Genomic DNA, 24,095 nt, shown 5'->3' with positions numbered 1-24,095 from the left:
TCGCTGACGACGTCGCACTTCTGGCCGACACAGTAGTTGGCCTACAAAGACAACTGAACCTACTTTATGATTTTTGTACCGATTTTTATTTAACTGTAAATATCATTAAAACTAAAGATGTAGTTTTTAAGAACGGCGGTTGCCTAGCAACAAATGAGAAATGGTACTATAACGGTAATTTTTTTCCCGTGGAACAGACATTCACTTATGTCGGTGTATCGTTTTCTTCGTCCTTGTCGCTCACTCATATGGCTGAAGCAAATTTTATTAAAGGTAAACGGGCAATAAACATTATTCTATCATCTATGTCCAATTATGGCCAACTGCCAAATTAAATTTTCTTTAAACTGTTTGACTCAAAAGTTGTGCCAATTTTACTATACGGGTGTGAATTGTGGGGTTTCAAAACCAGAGATTGTATAGAACAAATACAACGTTATGCTTGTAAAAGATATGCATGCTTAAATAAAAAAAACACCAAATTCTGTCACACTTTCGGCGATTGTGGTCGTTACCCGTTATTTATTAATGCGCAGATAAGGTGTTTAAAATTCTGGCTTAAAATACTAAAAATGCCTGACTACAGATATGTACAAACAATTTACGATTATTTGGTTGATACCAAGGTCCATCTAGCTGTGAATTGGGCAAAGAAATTAAACTTTTATTGCATGAAAATGGATTTGGATACGTTTTGAACAACGGTCATGTACCACACTTAAGTACTTTCTTAAACGAATTTACGATACGGCTCAGAGACCAACACATCCAATCATGGAGAGAAACTATTAACCATTCACCAAAACTGAGTGTGTATAAACATATTAAGTCATCGTACAGTCATGAAAGGTACCTTGACATTATATGTATAAGGAAATACAGGCATTGTTATTCACAATTAAGATCAGGTTACCATGAACTTGAAATAGAAAAGGGCCGGTATTCTAATATTCCAATACATGAAAGAATTTGTAAAGTTTGTAATTCAAAACAAGTTGAAATGGAATATCATTTTGTTTTTATCTGTCCAATGTTTATGGATTTAAGGGCACGATTTATTCCGAGAAAATTTCTTATAAATCCAAATGTAAGGAAATGGCATATATTAATGTCAAGTCGAAATGAAACTTATATTAAGGATCTAGCATCGTATATTTACCTTGCATTTGTAAGACGTAAGGAGTTACTTACGTTGTAGGGTAGCTACGTATCATTTACTACCTTTTTCAATATGTTAAACCTATACCATTTCATGCTTGTTGACGTTATGTGCACACATGCTTTTGTATATATATAATTATGTTCTATAACTGTGTCAGGGGCCGGCGGCCTGCATATCACAATAAACCTTTGTTGTTGTTGTTGTTGTTGTTGACATCTTTGAAAAGTGCTGGCTTATCACATTACGATATAATCCGCTGCTATAATATTGAGAACATATTAACTTTAAAAGCATTAACAACTGTCCTCAAGCTTTCACGCCTCCAGTGTTGACATTCGCCGAGCCGTCGCACAGAACAAACACGTCATACTATCGAAATGTACGTGCTTCCTTTTAGACATGTTCACAATTAGAAATGTCGCAATAAGGGTTCAATTTCTATGAGATATATAATGCAGGAAATAGTTTTGCGAATATGCACATTAATTGCACACAGCTGTCGCATCGAATGTACCATGTCACAATAATATGAATTTTCCTTCTTAGTGTCAGACATGTGTACTTTTTATTATCCGTAATAAATCTTAATATAATGACTTATTCGCAAGACGCAATGTTCTATGCGATGAACGATAAGGGAAATATATATGCTGATATGTTAATGATTTCGATAGTATTGGTGCGTAGTTTATTTATCCGAAAATGCACAAACTCGAAGTTGCATATTACGGGCACACATTCCTATTTTCTACCGTTACATTTGTTTCGTTACCTTCACTTTATCCCTTACACAACAAAACTAATCGAAATTAAAGGGACGATTGCCTTAAAAAGGTCCATTCTTTCATATGAAGTTCTATCGGTGTATTATTGAGGACACATACATGAATGAATGCAAATTACATACGATCACAATATATACAACACTTATATATAAAAAATTGCATTAAGATATACTTATAAATACCTGCTATGCATGACCAGATACAATGAGCCGTGCTCTGTGAAAAGGGATTTTAATTGCATAAGCGTAGAGTATCGTCCTAGATTAGCCTTTGCAATACGCACAGCGTAATCATGGACGGCACTTTCCTCCTTAACTCGAATTTTGGTATGAAGATACTTTCTTAAAACAAGAAATATCGTAAAAGCGGAAAGTGTCGTCCCTGATAGGCCTATGTAAACCGCACATGCTAATCTCGGCTACACTCAGACACATGCATGAAGCCCGCTTTTGCCACTGCGAGGCAAATCTAGTTTTGTGAACACTAAGCAAGATTTACCGCAACCAATTTCGTCCTCCGAGTTCTGACAGTCTTGGTTTCTATCGCAACGCTTGATGCTATCTATGCACGATGTAGAATTGCACTGGAACTCATTTGGCAAACAACCTGAAATATGATATATAATATAGTAGTTGTCTTTAGAGTAATACTCTATACGTTCAACTTTCTCCCGACAAATATTATTGCATTAGTATAAAAGTAACAAGGACCTGACATATATTACAAAGTACACATCTTTAAAAAGGGACTTGTATAATTATATCAGAACTCTACGCATTAAGAAATTAGCGCAGATAAAGTAAAAAAGGCAAGTATTTTTCTATAACAAATATCATTCTTACAGTTCAGACTGATGGTACACGCGAGATAAGTATCATGAACATCAGAATTACAAATAAATTTACGGATTAAAAAGGAATAATATATAAATGATTAATAAAAACACACATGACGTGGAATCGTCATCATCTTATTTATAATTAAAGACTTAATGATACATAATCTATATCATACTAAAGATCAATTTTATATTTGACAGGTTAACTTTTGTCCTTTAATATAAACACTCAGAATCAAAGAAACACACACCTACCAGGGGCGTAGCTGGGCATACGCAAATACGCACGTGCGTACGCTGTTTGGAAAAAGAACTAAATTAAAGTGACCGAAAAATGCAATAAAATGTGATGCCTAACCCGGGTTAGGCATTTTTTTCTATGCGAGAGATGTGTTTTCATATCGAAAACACTTAAACTGTCTTAAAATGTTGTTTTTTTCGACTTCATTGAATTCGCATTATTTAACTACCATTGACGACGTCACGTTTCTTTTGGTGGTGACTATCCATAACATTCATATCGACTGCGCTGTATCGATGTTTCTACAATGCACCCGAATGGATTGTTCACGAAGCGGGCGATTTTAAGAATGGCTGCTCATTTGATGTCGCCCCGTACAGAGATGTTTTCAACGGAAAATCAGACCAGTCGTTCTGCTTCGAATTTATGGCAAACGAAGCCACTGATGCTGCCACTATGGAGCAAATAGCGTTTACGATGCAGAGAAAGCATGTCTCCGGTAGGAGTTCGTTGGGTTTGCCGAGTGCAAGTCTACCACCGGCGAATCTCTTGCTAATGCCTTCCTCCAAAACCTTCAAGCTCTTGTAGTTAACATTCAGAAAATGCGCGGCCTAGGTTATGATGGTGCGTCGAACATGTCCGGGAAGCAGAAGGAGGTCCAGGCTCGCATCCAAGCCATCGTCGCGAGAGCTGTATACACTTATTGCAAGGCGCACTGGTTTAATCTCGCCATTATACACGCCTCCAACTCGATGCACGCTAAGAACATGATGGCAACTGTACTAGCGTTTCGACTTCTCTGCCAAACGGCTTTTGCGTTTCTATGAGAACGTAGAGTCTGACGCCGTGGGCACATAAGAACAACACTTGCAATGTCTTCTCGTTCTGCTCTGCATGCAAGCATCGACAGCAACAGAGGTCTTTTTTGTACAATGAGACGGGTGAAGACATACCTCCTTAGCACCATCGGAACGGGGCGCATGTCCGATTTTGCCCTGTTGAATATACACCGAGAGCGAGAGATCGATCTGGAAGAGATCGTTGACGTATTCGCCAGACGAAAGGAGCGCCGTTTGGCCCTTTTATTTCGTGTGTAATCTAATGCAAGTAATACAGGAGACCTTACATTAATTAGAATGTATACAGTTTACGTGTATTGTTTTTAAAAGTATTTTACTATAGGTAGAGAAAACGAGACGAGATGTAAGTGACTAGAGGTATCGAGTGAATATGATAGACATAGTTGCTATCTAAAAGATGGATATTTTGCTTAATTATGTCTCTTTAATTTGTGTTTTAACAATACAAATTAAGCTTTAGTTACTTTCATCCAAAAGTGTTATGTCCTATGTTATACCACACCATATCATGGTTTATTTAGACATACATTAAATGATATTCCCGAGAACATTCTGGAATAAAAATCTTTAAGGAAAATCACATGTTTTAAAAGCGAAGACAAATGGTATCATATCCGAGTTTATCACGCCATATTTTGCACTATAATATTGTCTGAAACCTCTTTCTGCACGTACGGCTTCGTAGAGATAAAAAGAATCAGGAGGAGCATGCCCCCGGACCCCCCTAGCATGCCATTTGCGTACACTGAAATTCAGCCCTGCTACGCCCCTGCCTACAATTATATACAGATGATCACGCAAAAGTATCTTATATCGAAAACGCGAAACAAAAGAAATGAAGCAATTCGAAGTGTTTCAAAAATAACTGAAACAGTTCTAGAACGGTCTAAATGCAATTACACATGTCATTAGCTCCCATGACAGATTGATTTGCAGTGGTAATTGACCATAAACCCTTTTAAGAGACATATACAACGTAAAGAAATACTGCCATCTTATGAATATATTGCTTTAAACGGTAGTTTAGTTCCAATTATTCTTTGCATTTCATCAGATACTGGTTTAAAATCTCGAACAAATTATTGGACAATACAATATGTAATAAATTGGACTTGAACTTATATAAAGCTCTTCCAACGAATGAATCAATGAACATTACCAAATTCATCAAAATTTCAAATATTGTATAACCTATAAACACTATCTAACAACTGATTCATTTGTCTGTTCAAACATAATTTCAAAACCAGCATTGCCAAATGCTAATCTCTTTTTACATAAATTTGACCTTATAATAAAAATATTAACTTTAAAACTGTATAAAAATATTCGGGTATGAATAAGTATATGAAGGAATTCATATTATGTTATACCATAGCATTGTTCCATATTAAAGGTATGGATAATTATAAACAATATTAAAACAGCGTTAAAATAGTTCAATATAAACAAATACACAACTAAATTATAGCAGTTAAAAATCCATTAAGATTATAAGGTAATAAATTCTTAACAAACGCATTTTTTTTAAAGACAATTTACCAATTGAATATAAAATGCAGAACAAAAATTACGCCACCACAATAAACAAGAAACTGATTGATGCTTCAATTATCAGTCTGGAAACGTCATCGCAACAAATTTGGGGTTTAACTTAGTTTATTGACTTTAAGTTTAATTACTAACCGCAGTTTTGCACGCTCTCGTCTGCACCGTTGCTGCATTCACTGACCCCATTGCATTTCATGCCTACTGGTATGCATTTTATTGGTTCACTGGAGCACAGAAACATAGCGTCGCCATGGCAACTATAGGTCAGGTTCTCGGAAACAGCCCCCGCAACTGAAAAACAAATGACCAATCATTACCTTTGCCACCAAGACCAAATTAAAATGTGAATGCATTTAGTTAGCAAGCATTAGACGTCATTTAAAACAAACAACACAATCAGCTCTTTCCATTTGGAGCAACATAGTCGTGTGCATATTTTATTTATTTATTTTTATAGTTTTATGTTGCATGTCATGCTGTACATGATGAAGCATCGAATAAGAGTTAAGGAATATTAATTAATACTCGCTCTATCGTTTTATGTTTATATTTAATAATTCGTAAATCGCAGCGATTTCCGATCACTAATTTTACGACTGTCGATACAAAACAGCAACACACACAAGCCTATTTTATTTTTTTTACACACAGGATTGAGTTAAATATTCAACCGACATCTAGTTACTGTCAATAAAATGAGAACAGAACATTGACACTGACAAGTTCAGTTTCCTCTGCAAGTATTACGATTCTATTTCCATGCTTAATTTGTCGTGCAAAGTTTAGGCGCTACCATTGGGTCGAGCGAAGGGTCCCGGGGGAAGATACTGATGAAAATAATGAATGCCTGATTGAATAATCTAAATAAATGTTGTGTTCAATTATCTTGCTTTATTTGCGTAGTTACCGATATGCTTGAAAAGCTCTTACATTTTGATTTTTCCAAGGCCAGTTGGGACGAAATGAAACAATTTTTTTTAGTGAATCGAGTAATCCCACACATTAAGCTTTCATATTGTAGTCGTGGTTTTAAAATCGTTACGAATGAAATGGAAAAGACGTGTTTGCTATTGTTTAACATATTTTTTTGCATCAACTACCGTTGATATTGAATATTATGCAACAAAAATATATTGTTTCCTGACATTTCAGACACAAGCAAACGGGTAAACTATGATTACTAGATAAATAAATCAGTCCAGAGAGTGTGTTAATACATAAAATGTTTATTGGATAGTGTGTGCATACACAAAAAGACCTGCCGTAATATTTAAAACGATCTTACCAGCAATGAATTCAGAACATTCGGGTGATATCGAGTTAACATTACGAGTAAACGATTAAGAGTTTGAATTGCAACTATTAACTATATTTGAATAAAAAACTATTAAATATGAAGAATGAATGCCTGAAATTATACACCGGGAAACAGAAGGCCATATCTCCGTTAACAGTTTTATTTCGCGTATGAGGAAAATCTCATTTATTTGACACCGTGTGTTTTTCTTGTTTTCTAACATACTTCTGAGAAAACCTACAACCACCGATATATCTGCCAATATCAATGAATAGGTTATTAGCATGCTTCATTTGGCCACTGGGGGTAAATAAAGAGTTGCTTCAGTCAATGTTAATCATGGGCATTAAACATATCCATCAGTTGATGGAATGAAGAATGCCTTTTCGTTTAAAATATCCATATTCGTCTTTCATTACCGAACATAATACCTGTTAATGTATAAATATTTTTGGTAATGTATTTAATACCATCATATATATGGGCACTGACTTGCAATTACATGACATTGATACTAGTCGTAGTTATATGATAAATGATAAAGAGATGACATTGGCACCCATCATTGCTGCAGCTGAAGTACGTTATTTGCCATCATTAGAAGTATTCATAACAACTACCCAAAGGACGATAAAGTCCTGAAATAAGATAAGATTCATCCAGAATATGCGTTGCCAATCTAAACAAAATTATAACGCATGTGAACGTTTATTTAAATGATTATAACCATGCATCTGTCACAAATGCAATCTATGGGTATGCGTCTTTTTTAAAAATAGTTTAATTCGGATTAAAAATACAGAGGGTGTGTTTATTCTCATTTTCGGTTCAGTTATCCGAGTATATAAAGCTAGTTAAAATACTATCATTAACACGCACAATAAATCATGATCCCATTAGGCTTTGCTTCATTCCATTCGCTTACTGCAATTATTTGTCATTTTCAGACATGCTAATGGCAATTTAATGATTATCTCGTTTTACATGTTGTAACATTAACGTGTTATGTATGGTATTCAAATATCAAGTGAAAATAACAAATCAAAATAGAAGAATTTTGCGTAAACATGATATATATATCTATATATATCTATATTAGTTTTTGTACTTTGTACTGCGTAAGACTTAAGATAAGATTCCAACTTCAAAGGCTTCCGTTTTGATACTGGTATATGATGCTGAATCACTCATATTATAACAAAGTCAATGAATATCTATTAAAATATATTTCAGAATACTTCTTAAAAACTACATGTGTATGTGTGGTCAAATTCAGAAATAAAATTAGTGTTAAGCATCATCTTGAATGATTTAATTAAACTATATAATGATTTTTCTGCCTCAATTTATTTTATTTTGAATACAAATAATGTATTATTTATTTTATTACTGGTACATAGTACTCGCAATCTTTTTGAAGCTTTATGTTTGCGTGTTTGTTTGTGTGTGTCACATCGAATTAATATACAGTGTCGACATGATTATTTATCTGAATGCCTGCTGATTGTGAGTGCAAATATAATAAAAGGATAATTTCTTAAATTATAACAACATAAGGGAAACTAAAAAAGACGGATATCTGCGAATTGCGTTGGTGGCATAAGCCAGGAAGTTACGTTTGTAATCAGTACAACTTTTCCCAGAACAAGGTGCATATAATTATTGCATATGATACTGTTCACTTATCAAACACAAGTATTCTTCGATTGCGTTGTGCGTTTTTCAACTCAATCCCTCAAAACAATTAGTGAAATAGCGAAATTTCATTCATGTTTGAGCAAGGACTATTCTCACAAGAATACGTTTATAGATAAAATGAGAATTTACCAATGATCACTTGTAAGATATTATGACACAATCATGTATTGACGCGATTTAGATCACGCAATTTCGGCAAATGTATCCTTGTAGCAATTCATTTTTTTTTAATTTGAGTTACGTTATGAATAGTAATGAATAAATGTGCAACACCTTACGCAAATGATGACATGTGATTAGACGAAAACCATATTTGTATTACTGATTTGACGAGCCTTGACAATGTACCTTATCTGTTTGTATACAATACATTTATATAACAATTATCAGAGAAATAATATAAGCTCTTATGGTCGCATCTAAAATTAGTGTGAACTTAAATAAAGGCATCCGTCAGTAGCCACAACAAAATAAGGATCAGATTATTTATAGTTTGTCTGATGTCCTCTTGTTGTTCATGGTAGGAAATAAAACACTCATAACCATTTATTATGTTATACAGACGTTTGGAATGTTTTTACATAAAATGTAAAGTTATTGAAAACAAAATCACGTGGTTCTAATATAGGGGAGGGGGTAATCAGATTGGATCATGATGAAATTATCGGTCATCCATGTATGATTGGGGCCACATAAAACAATATCGCATCCATTGACTTCACTAATTGCCTTCGCCCAACAGATGCGAATTATCTAAAATAAATATCCTTTTCATCCCGGATAGTACGCATAGCCCCACTTTGAAGCTTTCCATTACGAAGTAAAAGGATTTAACTTAGTTAAATTCAAATTGTTTGCACTACAGCAACTGTGCGTCTATAAATATCATGCGTTTATCTGATAGTAACTGCTCGTGTGGCTGTTTTTTCCCCAATTAAATTGCATTGCGGCATACGGGTATTTAGTTTAAAACATATTGTTTATAATATATTGATGTTAACCATTTTGGAAGTGTTTATAATGATACATTAATTGGATTAACTAAGTGTGAATACTGGATCTAATGACGCTTTGCATTGTAAAATTATGTCGTTATCCATGTAAATTCCATGTTACGTTATGTACTAAAATAAAAACAATTAAAAATTTGCTGCTTTATTTCCTTAAGATTAAAAAATGGGAGCAATTTTCAACTTAAAGGGGCCTTTTCACAGATTTTGGCATTTTTTAAACTTATTCATTAAATGCTTTATATTGATAAATGTAAACATTGGATCGTAAAAGCTCCAGTAAAAAATCAAGAAAAAAGATTAAAAAAGGAAAAGAACATTGCCCGGAGCAGGTTTCGAACCAGTGACCCCTAGAGTCCTGCCAGAGTCCTGAAGTAAAAACGCTTTAGCCTACTGAGCTATTCCGCCGAGTACATATTCTGGACGTATTTTATACCTTATATAAGCAATCTTCGTAGTTTCACAAAATTTAACGACAAAAACAGAACTCTCCAAATTATTCAATCGTTTCGCGTTGCAACGCTTTATAATTTTTAGGTTTTAAAATCGTCAAAAGATGCATATAATGGCTATATTAGAGCATGGTTAATGTTCAGTATTACTGTTTCCTCACAAATATCATAACTAAAACGAAAACTTACGAATCTGAAACAACTTTTTTCAATTTTGTCAATTTACCAAAGCGTGAAAAGATCCCTTTAAAACATATTGGAGAATGTTACTGCGTGTATAAATTCATAGCAGTGAATCAGTGACAATTGAACGTGCCTTGTATACATAACTACAATGATCGATGCCATTGTGCATAAGACGAAAGTTCCAAATAAACTTGATATTTGGTTCTGGTTGCCCAATACAAGCCCACGTTTTCAACTTTGCCCATATATGCCTGTATTATATCGTATCGTGCCATCCACATGTAAACACCGATTTCTACCAAACTCAAGTATTTTACACGGTTTATTCATCGGTGGACTCCACGAAAAAAATATCTATATTAATTAATGTGTTCATATACCTACACACCTAAGTTATTTGTAATAGGAATGACCCATATTTATATTTTGTTTTTCAGCTGACATTTATTTAAATAATGTCTTCAATTTTTTACTTGAAATTTCTATAAACAACCAGAGGCAAATTGGTTTTTCGAACCGAAAAGCAAAACGATTGTTTTCCGTCAACATGTTGATATGCTGTTGCCCGTGGCACTTGCTGACTGATGCATCATTAAAGTTCGGACTCATAGTTCATTGTTCGGTTTGAAATATCATGTTTTGTATATTAAAGCAAAACGTATATTTAAAGCGAATTACAGTGTCTTTCTTTTTTCGATAAAAGGGTGTTTTATGAAGTATACTGTCGCACCAACCATGCCGGTCTTTTTCAGACTCCGGTTTTCCTCGTATTTAGATTAATATGACTCTTGTAGGGAAGGTTCGAATTACGAATGCCGCGATGGAAAGCGATCTTCTGAGTGCGAGGTAGTTACACAAAGTGACGAAGAATTGCACTGGTGACATAGTTTTCGACCCCACTTGACCCTTATTCAAATATGAACTGGATATCGTCAAGATAAACATTCTGATTAAGTTTCATCACGATTGAGTCATACATGTGACCTTTAGAAAGGTATCAATGTTTTTTCATATTTGTTTGATGACCTAGTTTGTTTTAAGTACATTACGAAGAGTTGCACTAAGCGTAGATATTTCAAATAAAATTATGAACAAGTGTGATCAAAATTGAGTATCGATGTGTCTCCTAGATTGGCAACAAAATTGTTAAGGGATTTCACCCGAGTCCTTGAAAATAACGACGCGCTGTTTTGTTTTCTGCTTTTTGCGTTTTTCTTTTTACTTAAAATGATTGTCTTTGTTGTAAATTAAAATTGTATTGACATTTATTTAAACGTTGATTATTGCATCCACATCAAATCGTTTTAACGTTTTATGATCAAATGTTATACATATAAATCGAAAACACTTTAAAGTGTAAGTTTTCAGTGCCAATTGATGTTACAATGTTTTGAGTCAGACAGAATTCAATGAAGTCTTTTACATCTTGAGCATACTTGAATACGACAATTTTAAAATGGCATTTCTATGTGTACCCTTACACGCAGTTTGTTTCTAAAAATGAACTTAAAAGTCATATACGCACTCGCTTGCACTTGAACGATCACTCTGCTTTGCATTCACTCGCAATTGTACACATAACATGAAGTGCCATATAACAGCAATTACGTTTAGACTGCAATATTTTCACACAAGTTTATTTTAGATTGCAGATAAACATATGGGTGTTCTCTGTGAAAAGGGGGTTAACTGCACATTCGTTAAGTGTCGTCACAATATTAGACTGTGCTGACAGGACTGGCTTATCAGGGACGACACTTCCAGCTTTTACGATATGCTTGTTTATTGAAAGACATTCTCTTCGCTAAACTTTTCTAGTTAAGGTTTAGGCGGAAAGGGTCGTCCCTGATAAGCTTGTGTGGACATGCATTTAGCCCCTTTGAACAGAGCGCGGCTCGTATACAACATGGTCTCAGCGACCGATCATGATAAATAATGGAATCAGTGATCGGTATACAGACCGATATTTCAAAAAGCTGTAATAAAACAATAAATTGATCTCCTCGAAGTGTATATTGTTAAATAGTTGGAATGTCAAGCGCTGGTATAGCTAGTGGAAAACAAACAAATACAGTCGACAAACATGTCGATCTGTACTACGTACTGATAGTGTAATAAAGGTATTTTCTAATTAAAAACAATATGCTTTAAATTCTGTTAATGCATCTCAATTTGATAATAGTATTGTTGCTTAATCTATTTCTTATTATACTATACACAAGTTTTTTTGTTTAATATTTAAATGTTTACAGGGAGTATTTTACAAGCTGGTTAACAACAATAAATCATCAGTAGTCACATCCAGAAAAAATAAAAAGTGTCCTAACTTCGAAATCAATGTATAGTCAGTATTTTCACCGAGTAGTCGCAGAAAAGAAACTATTTAAGCAAGCCTTTATTATAAATGTAAATATATTCATAAGAACTGTTACATTTATTATTGAGTTCATAAACTCATTTGAATATAGTGATAGGATGGCATAAGGGTCTTTATTTAACTATGCTAAAATAATTATTAAAGACCCTAGATGCAAAATCGTCAATTGTATATTAAGTCAAATGAAGTGTCAGTCGCTGCAATTGTCTGTTTACTCGTCGAAATTGGCAAGGTCGTCGATGGTGTACATGTATGTTGACATCGACATCATTTTGTCAGGAGCACTCGCCGCCATATTGGATTTTGATCATTTTCTTTCGAAAATAAAATGAATTATTGTAAAGTAAAATCTTCTTTTCGCGGTCGTAATGTGTTACAATTCGCATACTGCTTAAAATTGGATCGAGGCATATGGTGATATTTTTTCTTGTTTTACAGTTTGTGTGTGAATTTTTTAAAGACTATTTTGCGTACCAGAACAAATACATTTATATCACTACGCATGGTTACATTCGTTAGATTTTAAGCGCTTTTAAGACTGAATTAAATTTATTGTTAAGGTTATTAGATCTATTTATGTTAAATGTCACGTTGAAAAAAATCAAATGGGATAAATAGAATACTAGGATTAGCCTTGAATACAGTGAAGTTTATGTTGCTCGGCTCGAACACCGAAAGTGCTCGCCAAGGCTCGTGCTCCCGGCGTTCTAAGCCTCGCAACATAAACTTCTCTGTATTCAACGCTAACCTAGTATTCTCTATTTCTACGTTGTTTTTATTTCAGAATAAGCAATTTTATAAATAGAACCAGGTATATATATATATATATATATATATATATATATATATATATATATATATATATATATATATATATATATATATATATAGCTACTCACCTGATAGACCTTAGTATAATTTGTTTTAGTGTTAAAGTATTATTTATTTAAAGTTGATATTATATCAATATTTTGCCAGTATATCTTGCAAACATTCGGTAAATAGTTCTTTTTATAGTAGCAATAAATAAGCAAATTCTTAGCATTTGAATGCCTTTGATGAATAAATGCAATTCATCGATCATTCGCATCGATCTTTATAATGTTGAATGTGCATGTTTTCAGAAAGGTGTTATTCAGTTTGTCTAAATATACGCTTGACATCGCTTCACATGTCATAAACTATGAATATATCCATAATGGCAATATTAACAAATTTGGATTAAGCGTAAATATTTAAAATCTTAAAAAAACTATGCTTCCAAACGTACTACCCTTTTTTCGTTGACATTTTGAACCGCAACTTTGACAATAATCTATATAGATAGTTCTGTAGTCGCAGACGCGCAGACGCGGAAATCTCTAAAACACCTATCAGATACCAGCCACGTGTTAACTAAGAGACATTGTGATCGGCACTATCAATAGTCAGTAAAACTCTCTTACAGCTACAAGGTGACTTCAAATTGAATCGGCAGTATCAATAAACTACGCTTTGTGAAAACGAGGTTTAATGCATGTGCTAAAAGTGTCAGCCAAGATAAGCCTATGCATTCCGCACAGGCCAATCAGGGACGACACTCTCCGTCTTAACTGGATTTTTGGCAAGAAGAATCATCCTTAAACAGAATAAACAATTAAAGCGGAAACTGTCGTCTCTGATTAGCCTTTGCGGACTGCACATTATAATCAGGGACGACGCTTTAACCACATGCATTAAATCCCCTGTTCACAGAGCGAGGCTCTAATAGCCAATACAACTTTCTGACAGTTACCATATAACTAAAAATTGTTTTGATGACTTTTCACTGTTTACGTTTATCTTTCGATAGGTATGCGTTTATTTGCGAATCGAGTTTATAATTGTATAGGTCTAGAATCTTTATCGCTGATAAGGTGTTTAAACAATGCTATCGTTGATAAAGTAATATATTTAGATTAACAATAGATATGAAATAAAATCAATTTATAAAATATTATTCTGTATAATTAAAAATGAAATTTATGTAATTATACTTATTTATAGGCAATGGACTTTGTTTTACACTAAGTGAAATCACAGGATGTGGTAATGACCAGCAATGCTACCTACTGACCAACCATTTTAACAGTGGTGATTCGAGCACAACGAGCACCTGTCGATAACGGTCACTTTGGTCATTTTCCTTCGCTGTTCTCAGTTTTGAATGTATAACCAGTCAAACTATCATAATGAGTCCGCCGTATTAAGTGCGTAAGGTTGTTTGTCAGAGTAGATTTGAACTTCCTACATGGGCAATGCAACTCCGTGATATCATTTATCCATTATATAAGCAGGTGTTTACTGATTTAACTGTAAAAGTACGAAGCCTTTTCAGACGAAACGGATAAAAAATGTTTCAAAAAAGTATCATGTATTTTTGTTAGTTTTTCCTTAGACCCTAATGCATTGTAGATGATTTGGTGTTCGCAATCATCATTATGCATTCATATTAAATATCAAGATATAGAGATGTCTGGCTAGTATTATATTATTTATTGTTTCGGACAGAATAAGGTAAGACATGTATTGACTGGAAAAACAAATAATCCATAAATGAATATATGTGTTATTGTTTCGCTCAGACGGACAAAAGCACACAGTGTTTAATGAAAGTCCATGAGTAGCGATGGCGTATCAATATTTCACATTTATATTCAAATCCTGCTCAGATATGTCATTTTTCTTGAATGTCAAGACAGTCGTTGGTGAAATAAAACATCGATGATAAATTGATATGTAAATTTGTTGATGTAAAAAGTCCAAATGCAGATAAAGTAGGTTGATGAAATTTACGTATGCTCTTCGTTTTGAGTTCTGTCTTTTGCATATTTGCATGAATATTTATATAAATATTGTTATCTGCATGGGCATCTTATGAATCTATTACTTTGTATTTTAAGCATCTGCATATATAGGCTGTATGTTGGTTTGATTCCCATAAATTATCTTATATACTTGTTTAAACACGAGTGAAAACCTTTTTACATAATTGCTGTACGTATGCCGCACCATATGCAATGCAAAAAGTCTGCAAGAAGACCTAAATTTAGACAAGAGTGGTAGGTACAAATGGAAAATGCCAACTGCACCTGTTTTAAATTTCACCACAATTTTACAGCTCCCGGCATTACATGTACCATGTATTTATTGGCGTTTCAGAAAAACGTGTTTATTCAAGTCACCTACTAAATTAAATATTTTAAATAGCGACTTTTGTCAAATGGTGTATAAATACGTTCATAACATTACCTACGCTCCAGGAGTGAAATAACGTAATGCTCAATTTTGTTTATTACACGGATGTTATTACACTAGTTACATAACTGTGAAATGACGTCATTGTTTACGAAATGACGTCAATATTTCAGCGAATTTATATAATTTAACTCTTTTAGAATGTGAATAAACGGTGAAAAGAGCATAAAATAAAAAGAAAATGTGTGGGTTCTGTTATTAATAGCATCTTAAATTCGTGGTCATTTTGTATTGAATTTATTTAACTCGTCATCTTTATAAAAATAAAAACTCGGCAAGCCTCGTTTTTATATTTATTTAGATGACTTTTTAAATAAATTCAATACAAAAAGACCACTCATTCAATATCCTATATGTACAGTAATAATTGAAGACGTTATATTTAATTTATTTTTGAAGTCAATAAAAGTCGTAAATAACTCAGACCATTACGATTTTTATCATTGCATGTAGCTACACGCTTTGATGTGCATGGTTGGAGCTCATTTTGTCAACTGACAACTTTTCAGACAAAATACATTTGATGTTTACTTCCTTTAAGCGGTTTTAACGAATTAAACGGCTTAATATAACATATGTATGATACATTGCTTTGAATGTTTTTAAGTTAATATGTATTTCAGCCAATTTTCATCTTAGAATCAATGAGAAAATCACCATCTTTACAGCTTTTAATAATAATTATGTCCGGTTTCGGAATAAAACATTGTATGCATAGTGGAAAGAGGAATCAAATAGTAATATAGCTTATATACATCTGGCAACATGATTGGACGAAGTTTATGACATACATTACGGTGCAGGTAGTCGACTCTTCCACGAGCGATTGATAATTTTGCTTTATAACAACTATATAGCATACAGTGAATAGCGTGTTTAAAGAGCAGCTTGCTTTATCCCCTGCGATTTACGTAATCACCGTGAATTACAATTACAATACAAACATGTAGTACTCCTTTTAGTAACGTTATTTATCAATTTATACAGCAAATTAATTGAAATGAAATGATAAATATACTTAATACGTGTACATGAACTTGCTCAGACGATTCTAAACAGTAACCATCAATATGCGCATTAATTATTTGCTTTACAGAGCAAACCAATTATTTCTGTTAGAGGCACATGTTTAAAGTTCATGCCCGTTAATGTCACTTACAATGCACGTCTTGAAGTAGAAAGCGACAAAAGCACTCAACGAGACGAATATTAAAACTATCACTTAAAATAATTTGATGTTAATTTTTGTTAAGTTTTCAATCCAATTATTTCTTTCTTAAAATGTGCCTTCATTCTAACATGTCATCTTGCAGTACAGTGTAAGAGTAGTAAAATACATGTAAGAATAGTCTTCTCTTTACACTACTTTAAGTTTGTGAACTTTGTTATTTGTCGAGGTACAGTTTTTTCTCGTACCCTTATACAACCAGTCGTGTATATTCAGGCAAATACCATAGCACTTAATACAACATTGCATTGCTAGAATAATGCGATATATATATATATATATATATATATATATATATATATATATATATATATATATATATATATATATATATATATATATATATAATAAATGGAATAAGGCATTAACTTATTTAAGTCAGCGATGACTGTAGGGAATCTTGTTGTGTTAAACGTCAAATAACACTGGGAACATTATAACTGAATATCAATTAATTAAAGAGAAAAACAGAACACTATTTAACAGCAATGACTCTCGAAACAAATTTACGTGGTAAAATAAGGCCTACAAATGCGGCGATATTAAACCTACTTTAGGCGTGACATAATACACAAATATTTCATTTGGACCAGGTTCTCAAATGTTTCCAGTTCAAGTAATTTATCAGTGACTGATTTAGTTGCACTGGTATCAAATATGTGTGCTGTATTGGCATTTTTAGTTTATATTTGCTGTATGAGCTAAAATGCTTCCCCAACCTTTTGTTCGAGATCGATCTATTCATGCTGTAAGCTACCGTTTAATTCAACAACAGTCAAATATTACATATAATATTATATGAGTGAAAGTAAGTTTTTTGTCGTTCAAAATGCATTTATTTAATCAGTTATAATGTATTTTATTTTTTAAAAGTCAGAATTGAGTATTACACTGTACTAATTCCAAAAAATGTAAGTGAAAGGGAACTGTTATTGACAAAATAAATTAATAACTTATGAAATTAAAAGATGAACTGTCTGTTAACCAACTGCTTCTTTTGCAAGATAACACTCACACGTGCCATGTATTTAGAAAATGTGTATCGAACAAAACGTTTAAATTGTTTGAAAGACGGAGATTTAATACCTTTTAGATTATGAATACTTGTCTTATAATTCAGTTAAATGTCCAAATTCAATTTATGTTATATGCATCAAACTAACAAAATAAAGAAGTGAAACTCCAGCTGCTGGAACAGTATTGACTTTTCATTAAAAATAATTAGTTGGTCCTTTATTTAAGGCAAGTGCCTGATTTCCAAAACAGTACAATACAGCACAATACAGCACAATACAAACCAACACAAACACAAAATATGAATAAAGCTGGGGTCACCTCCTTGGAACGGTCAATGCAAAGCATTGGGGGTTTAAACCTGGTTATAGAGCGCTCAACCTCACACTTGGCCCAGCAATATTCATAATACATTTAAGTGTAAATAAAATTTAACGTCATAGCAGTGTAACTCAAATTAAACAATAATAAAAGGGAATTAAAACGCATTCAATTTAATTACTATTTAATTACTCAATTGCATTGAAGATACAAGACATGTTAATTTCGGGTAACTGTGAAGGTTGGACGAAGCATGATGTCCATTACTCCATAGTTACATTCTTTACTTCATAATTAAAGCCACACACCTTGAATTGAAGTACATGTTAATCGATACATATAGATGCAATTTGAAAACGTGCAAAATTGTCATTAAATCTATAGCATAGTTAGCAAGTAATTTATTTATTTTTTTGAATTTTAAAACCGAAAGTAGGATTTCTATACGTATACGTACATTTCGACAACCGCGATTATTTTTAAGTTTAGGCGCAAAAAAAAGACGGATTTCTACCTTGTAACCACCAGATATATTCTAATTAGATAGATAAAATTAAATGTGTAAACTAGTTAGCAAGTAATTTATTATTTTTCAAACGGTACCGCATTTAAAACCGAAAGTAGGATTTGTAGACTTATACGTCCATTTCGACAAACGCGATTATTTTTAAGTTTTGAAGCGCAAAAAAGACGGATTTCTATCTTGTAACCACCAGATATATTCTATTTGGCATAAATAAACTATGTTTCTTATTTATACTTAAATTTACTATGCCATGTATTGCATTTCAAGGTGTGTGGCTTTAACGCAATCACTTTTTGCAAATTGTTCAGGAATTTCATCGCACGCCTATCAAATGTATCCTTGATTGAAATATAAAGCGCAAAGTACTGACTGTTGATTATTACATAACAGTAAACACATCGCAAGTAATAATAAATTTCACGCGATGTGGGTCACGCCCGTAGTCTATGATAAGAAATGACAGCCTTTTTGACCGATTTATTAGGGAAAAAGGTTTTAAGTGACAGAAGATAATGCAATGTGACACGTATTATAGGCATATCTTGTTTGTCTTCCATTTTGCTTCATTTTCCCGCAAGTACAGCTGATATGTGAAATTCGATGACAGGCGGAATAAAATTTATTACATTATGAATAAATAAATATTTATTTAAATACATATTTTTCCAGCTGTCTTAACCTGCGATACTACTACAAATCTTATACATTTACGAATGTGGTTGTTAAAAAGAAATCGTTTAGAATGAGACAATGCCGTGTTTACCAATTTACTTTTGGGGTATTTACTTTAAATTATTTTACATTACAATAGTCAATTTTCCTCGCAATATTACTTTCATGAAGTTTCCTTTGCCTTTATGTAAATTGTCATCCGAGTATATTGATTCTGATATAATGAACATTTACGTAAGTATTTTGCTGCATTTCATCACTGTATGAACTGTTGCGAAACTGCGACTTATTTGCATACACACTGGCGGCGAGTATGAATTAATTTCGAAGAAAAATACCATCCGAAAAATACTTATAATTATAACACTGTTATAAGCACTATTATTAAGATTGAAAAGGCCAAAGCGAATTCCAATTAGCTCGCGAAACAATACATGTAACGTTTTGGTTAACATAAGCGTCAATATGACGTCATTTTGCTCAAGACTATTGAAAGCAACACTGTTGTGTTTCGCGCAGTAATATATCGTCACTTAGTCACATTTTTATGAAGAGGTACGGTTGTACATGTATTAATTTAAATATGCGATGGGTTTATCGAAAAATGAAAAACATAAATCAGTTGTCATTGTATTTACGTACATGATTTGTCATACTCTAACAGCGTACATGAAATGCGTAAACCTTAATTAATAAACTTCTTTTGTTTAGGATAGGACCATCGGATAAGTCAAATGATGTCAATTGAGTGAATTATTTGAATACTTTATAACCTTAAACGTACGAGCATTTATGCACCATAGGTCATATGGTACATTATTTTTACTTAATGTTTTAAACTGATTTAGTGCATAAATCATACTTTAAAAGAAACAAACCAATTTAATATCGAATATTAAAACAACTAAACGTGAAACATTAAAAAAGACACCGCTTTTACCCAACGGGCATCAAGCTGCATGCCTTTAGGTGACGTTTCTAGGTAACACACATACACTTGAAATATGACGAATAATTAATATGATAGCGATGTATGTATACGATGTATACATGGGCATTTGCAAGGTCTCCATAGAAGTCGGATAATTTCCTAATAAACGGGCACATATCGGTTGCGAGACTGTGTTCTAATATTAGCAAATGCGATGTAATCCAGTTATATTCTGACAAGTATGTCTCAACACTAGATGAATGGTACTCGTACAGACAATTGTTGGAACAAATAACGACACATGCATTTATAAGGAAATATGTTTATATTAAAAAATACGAATATATAAAAAAGAATGAAATAAACACATTCTTCGTATTAAGTGATTTGTTTATAACTGGTCTTGATACACACGTTAAAAGTTGTTTTTTACATCAATATACATATTTTTAACTTTGTTTTAACCAATGTCGTTTATTACAGATTCTTTAGTTCACGACATAGATTGGATATTACAAACATATGATTGCACACAACATCCGGGACTTTTTATTCTTTTGAGTAGCTTATCAAGTTTGGCATTTGAAATAAAGGACAATGTCCACGAATAAAGCGTTTGTTAGTTTGGTCATGCCTTAATAATGCAATCATGTATTGCAAATACAACACCATCAACCTTCACATTAGCTGTTTCCCTGATTGGAATATAACTCGCAATCAAGTAGGAAAAGGCAATCATTACATAACAGTACGCTAACTGAAGGAAAAATACAAATGTCACGCAATCTTCGCAAGTAGTCTTTGTTCAGGAAATGGACCGAATTTATTCTGAAAACTAATCACAAAACTATATTGTGTATGCCTGTATTTTGTTTGATGCGCAGACGAATCTATTTAGCATTACTTTTTGTATAACATGTTTGTTTTGCATTTTCTTCGAGTGTCTGATTTCAGAATTGAGTATTCAGCGTCGTTTACATGTTTTTTTCGATGTATAATAATAAGTAGATATTTTTTATCAAATGTATTCACAATAATTGTATAATTGAAATTGCAAGAATCGTTTGCATACAAGGTGGATGCAATTAATTATGCTATATTCTTTGAAAAGAATGCGATTCCGTAATAATTGCTATGTGTAAACTTGCATGAATTTTCAAATAAGAAATAAGAAAGAAAGTGTTTCTATGGAGCTTAATTTGAGGATAATGTCGTTGCGAATAGTGTCTAATCGTCGGATGAGGGCGGCATCAATGACCGGTCTGACGGGCTGGCAGTCATATCAGGATAATTTCAGTGCCAGTACAGTCCGATCGTCTGATGCGTTTGCATCAATGACCGTTCAGATGGGCCGGCAGTCATATCAGGATAAGGGCAGTGCCAATTGTGTCTGATCGTCTCATGAGGGTGGCATCAATGACAGTTCTGATCGGCCAGCAGTCATTTCAGGATAATGTTAGTGCCAGTAGTGTCTGATCGTCTGATGAGTGTGGAAGCAATGACCGCTAAGATGGGCCGGCAGTCATATCAGGATAATGGCAGTGCCAACAGCGTCTTATCGTCTGATAAGGGTGGCATAAATGACCGTTCTTTTGGGCCAGAAGTCATATCAGGATAATGTCAGTGCAAGAAGCGTCTGATCGTCTGATAATGGTAGCTTCAATGACCGTTCAGGTGGGCTGGCAGTCATATCATGATAATGGCAGTGTCGATAATGTCTGGCCGTCTTATGATGGTAGCATCAATCTCCGTTCAGATGGGCTGGCAGTCATATCAGGATAATGGCAGTGTCGATAATGTCTGGTCCTTTGATGGAGGTGGCATCAATGATCGTTCAGATTGGCTGGCATTCATATCAGGATAATGACAGTGTCAATAGAGTCTAATTGTCTGATGAGGTAGGCATCAATGACCGTTCTGATGGGCCAGCATTCATATCAGGGTAACGTTTGACTGTCTGCGGAGGTTTGCATCAATTACCGTTCAGATGGGATTGCAGTCATTTCATGATAATGGCAGCGCAAATAGCATCTGATCGTCGAATGAGGGTGGCATCAATGACCGTTCGGATGGGCAAGAAGTCATATCAGGATAATATCAGTGTCAATAACGTTTCATCGTCTGATGAGGTAGGCATCAATGACAGTTTAGATGGGCTGATAGTCATATCAGGATAATGGCAGTTCCAATAGCGTCTGATCGTCTTATGAGGTTGGAATCAATGACCGTTCAGATGGACCGGTAGTCACAGCAATTCTTGTTGAGATATCGGCTGCACTTTGAATTGATTTCATCACTATTTTTTTTCTCTTCGACGTGCATCCTTATAAGGCGTTCTAATTCCCTGTTGCTTGAATGTTAATTAGTTTGCTTCATATAAATTCATAGATGTTCTTTTAAACATTAATTTATTGCTTCTCGTTATGCTGACATTATTTCGAAACACACAATAAGTTGTATCCAACTGTTCATTAATTGTTTTGTTCTCATTCATATAAACCCAATGTATCTGTCTTGTTTGTGAGAATTATCAACTGACAATTCCTTATCGTGAACCCAGAACAATACAGACATGCTTTCACATCTACTAATCATTGGTTGTATGACCATACTAGAGCCACGTCTGATTATAGAAGCATATTTCAACATAATACACATTTAATTAAATACACGTAATGAACATCCTTTTTTCAAAATATAAAAACGTGTTTCTTGGATGTGATTGAAAGAAAGATGAATTGCGACTGACACGTAAGTTTTGCTGCAGCGCTATTAAAATTCAATGTATACCGCCGCTAGAGTGATTCGCGAAATTTCGGCAATTCCAATACTCAAATTATTGCAAAATTTACACTTCATCGCAAAGCCTCTAAGAATAATTATTTAACTTTTAAAACAAGAACGTGTATTACAACGAAACGGTACTACGGTGACATTTTAAGAGACCTCTCAGCAAAATTATATTAAAGTAGTGTAGGTTTTTAACACAGCTCAAAAATCACTGTGAGCATGATTACATTACCATTTTCAAACAACATATGCATCTATTGGTTAGCGTTTAAAGCTGTATATCGTTATATCAATGCCTACATTGTACGACAGGGTTTATTGTTTCGGACGGAATCAGGAAATTCTTTCAAGACCGAAAATGGCAGTGCCATTAGTTGAGAAATATATACATACTCAGTCGAATAACATTTTCTTGATTGTGTCCCTGAATCTGTTTGATTTATCAATAGTTCTCGTGTATATTCAAATTTTGCTCTGAGATGTCACTTACGTGAATGTCTGGACTAAAATCGCGGGTCTCAATGAGAACTTTCAAACATTTAAATAACGTTATCAATGTCACTTTGCGAATGCTCATTGTTATACTTCACGTGTTGTGTGTACATTTCGTTCATTACGATTTTACTTCTACTCCGCATTTTCCCGCGCAAATCACACGTGTCCTTTTGCCATCTTTTGATCATTATAAATATTAATTTTTACAGAGCGGTTTTAACAAGTAATTATAATTTTATGAATACAATCATATATTTAATCAATGCGGTTATAGATTTATAATTAACACTCCGAAATCGTCGAGTATGCATTTGTTAAATAAAGACAAAAATATTTGTTTTTTTCTTCGTTGTTTAAACGGAAAGCATGGTAAGTTTCCTAGTAT

General features: G+C 33.6%; 1 protein-coding gene across 1 annotated transcript in view; it reads right to left on the bottom strand.

The window, feature by feature from the left end:
* Window positions 1–24,095, bottom strand: part of LOC127857427 (G-protein coupled receptor GRL101-like) — a 75,885-nt gene that overhangs the window by 40,837 nt on the left and 10,953 nt on the right. The window contains 2 exon segments of the mRNA XM_052393823.1: window positions 2,446–2,553; window positions 5,573–5,728. Of these exon segments, the coding sequence (XP_052249783.1) occupies window positions 2,446–2,553; window positions 5,573–5,728 (264 nt within the window).

This window comes from Dreissena polymorpha, chromosome 14 (genome assembly GCF_020536995.1).
Source record: "Dreissena polymorpha isolate Duluth1 chromosome 14, UMN_Dpol_1.0, whole genome shotgun sequence".
NCBI lineage: Eukaryota > Metazoa > Mollusca > Bivalvia > Myida > Dreissenidae > Dreissena > Dreissena polymorpha.
The sequence above is the reverse complement of the archived record's forward strand: the minus strand, read 5'-3'. Positions and strand labels throughout refer to the sequence as shown.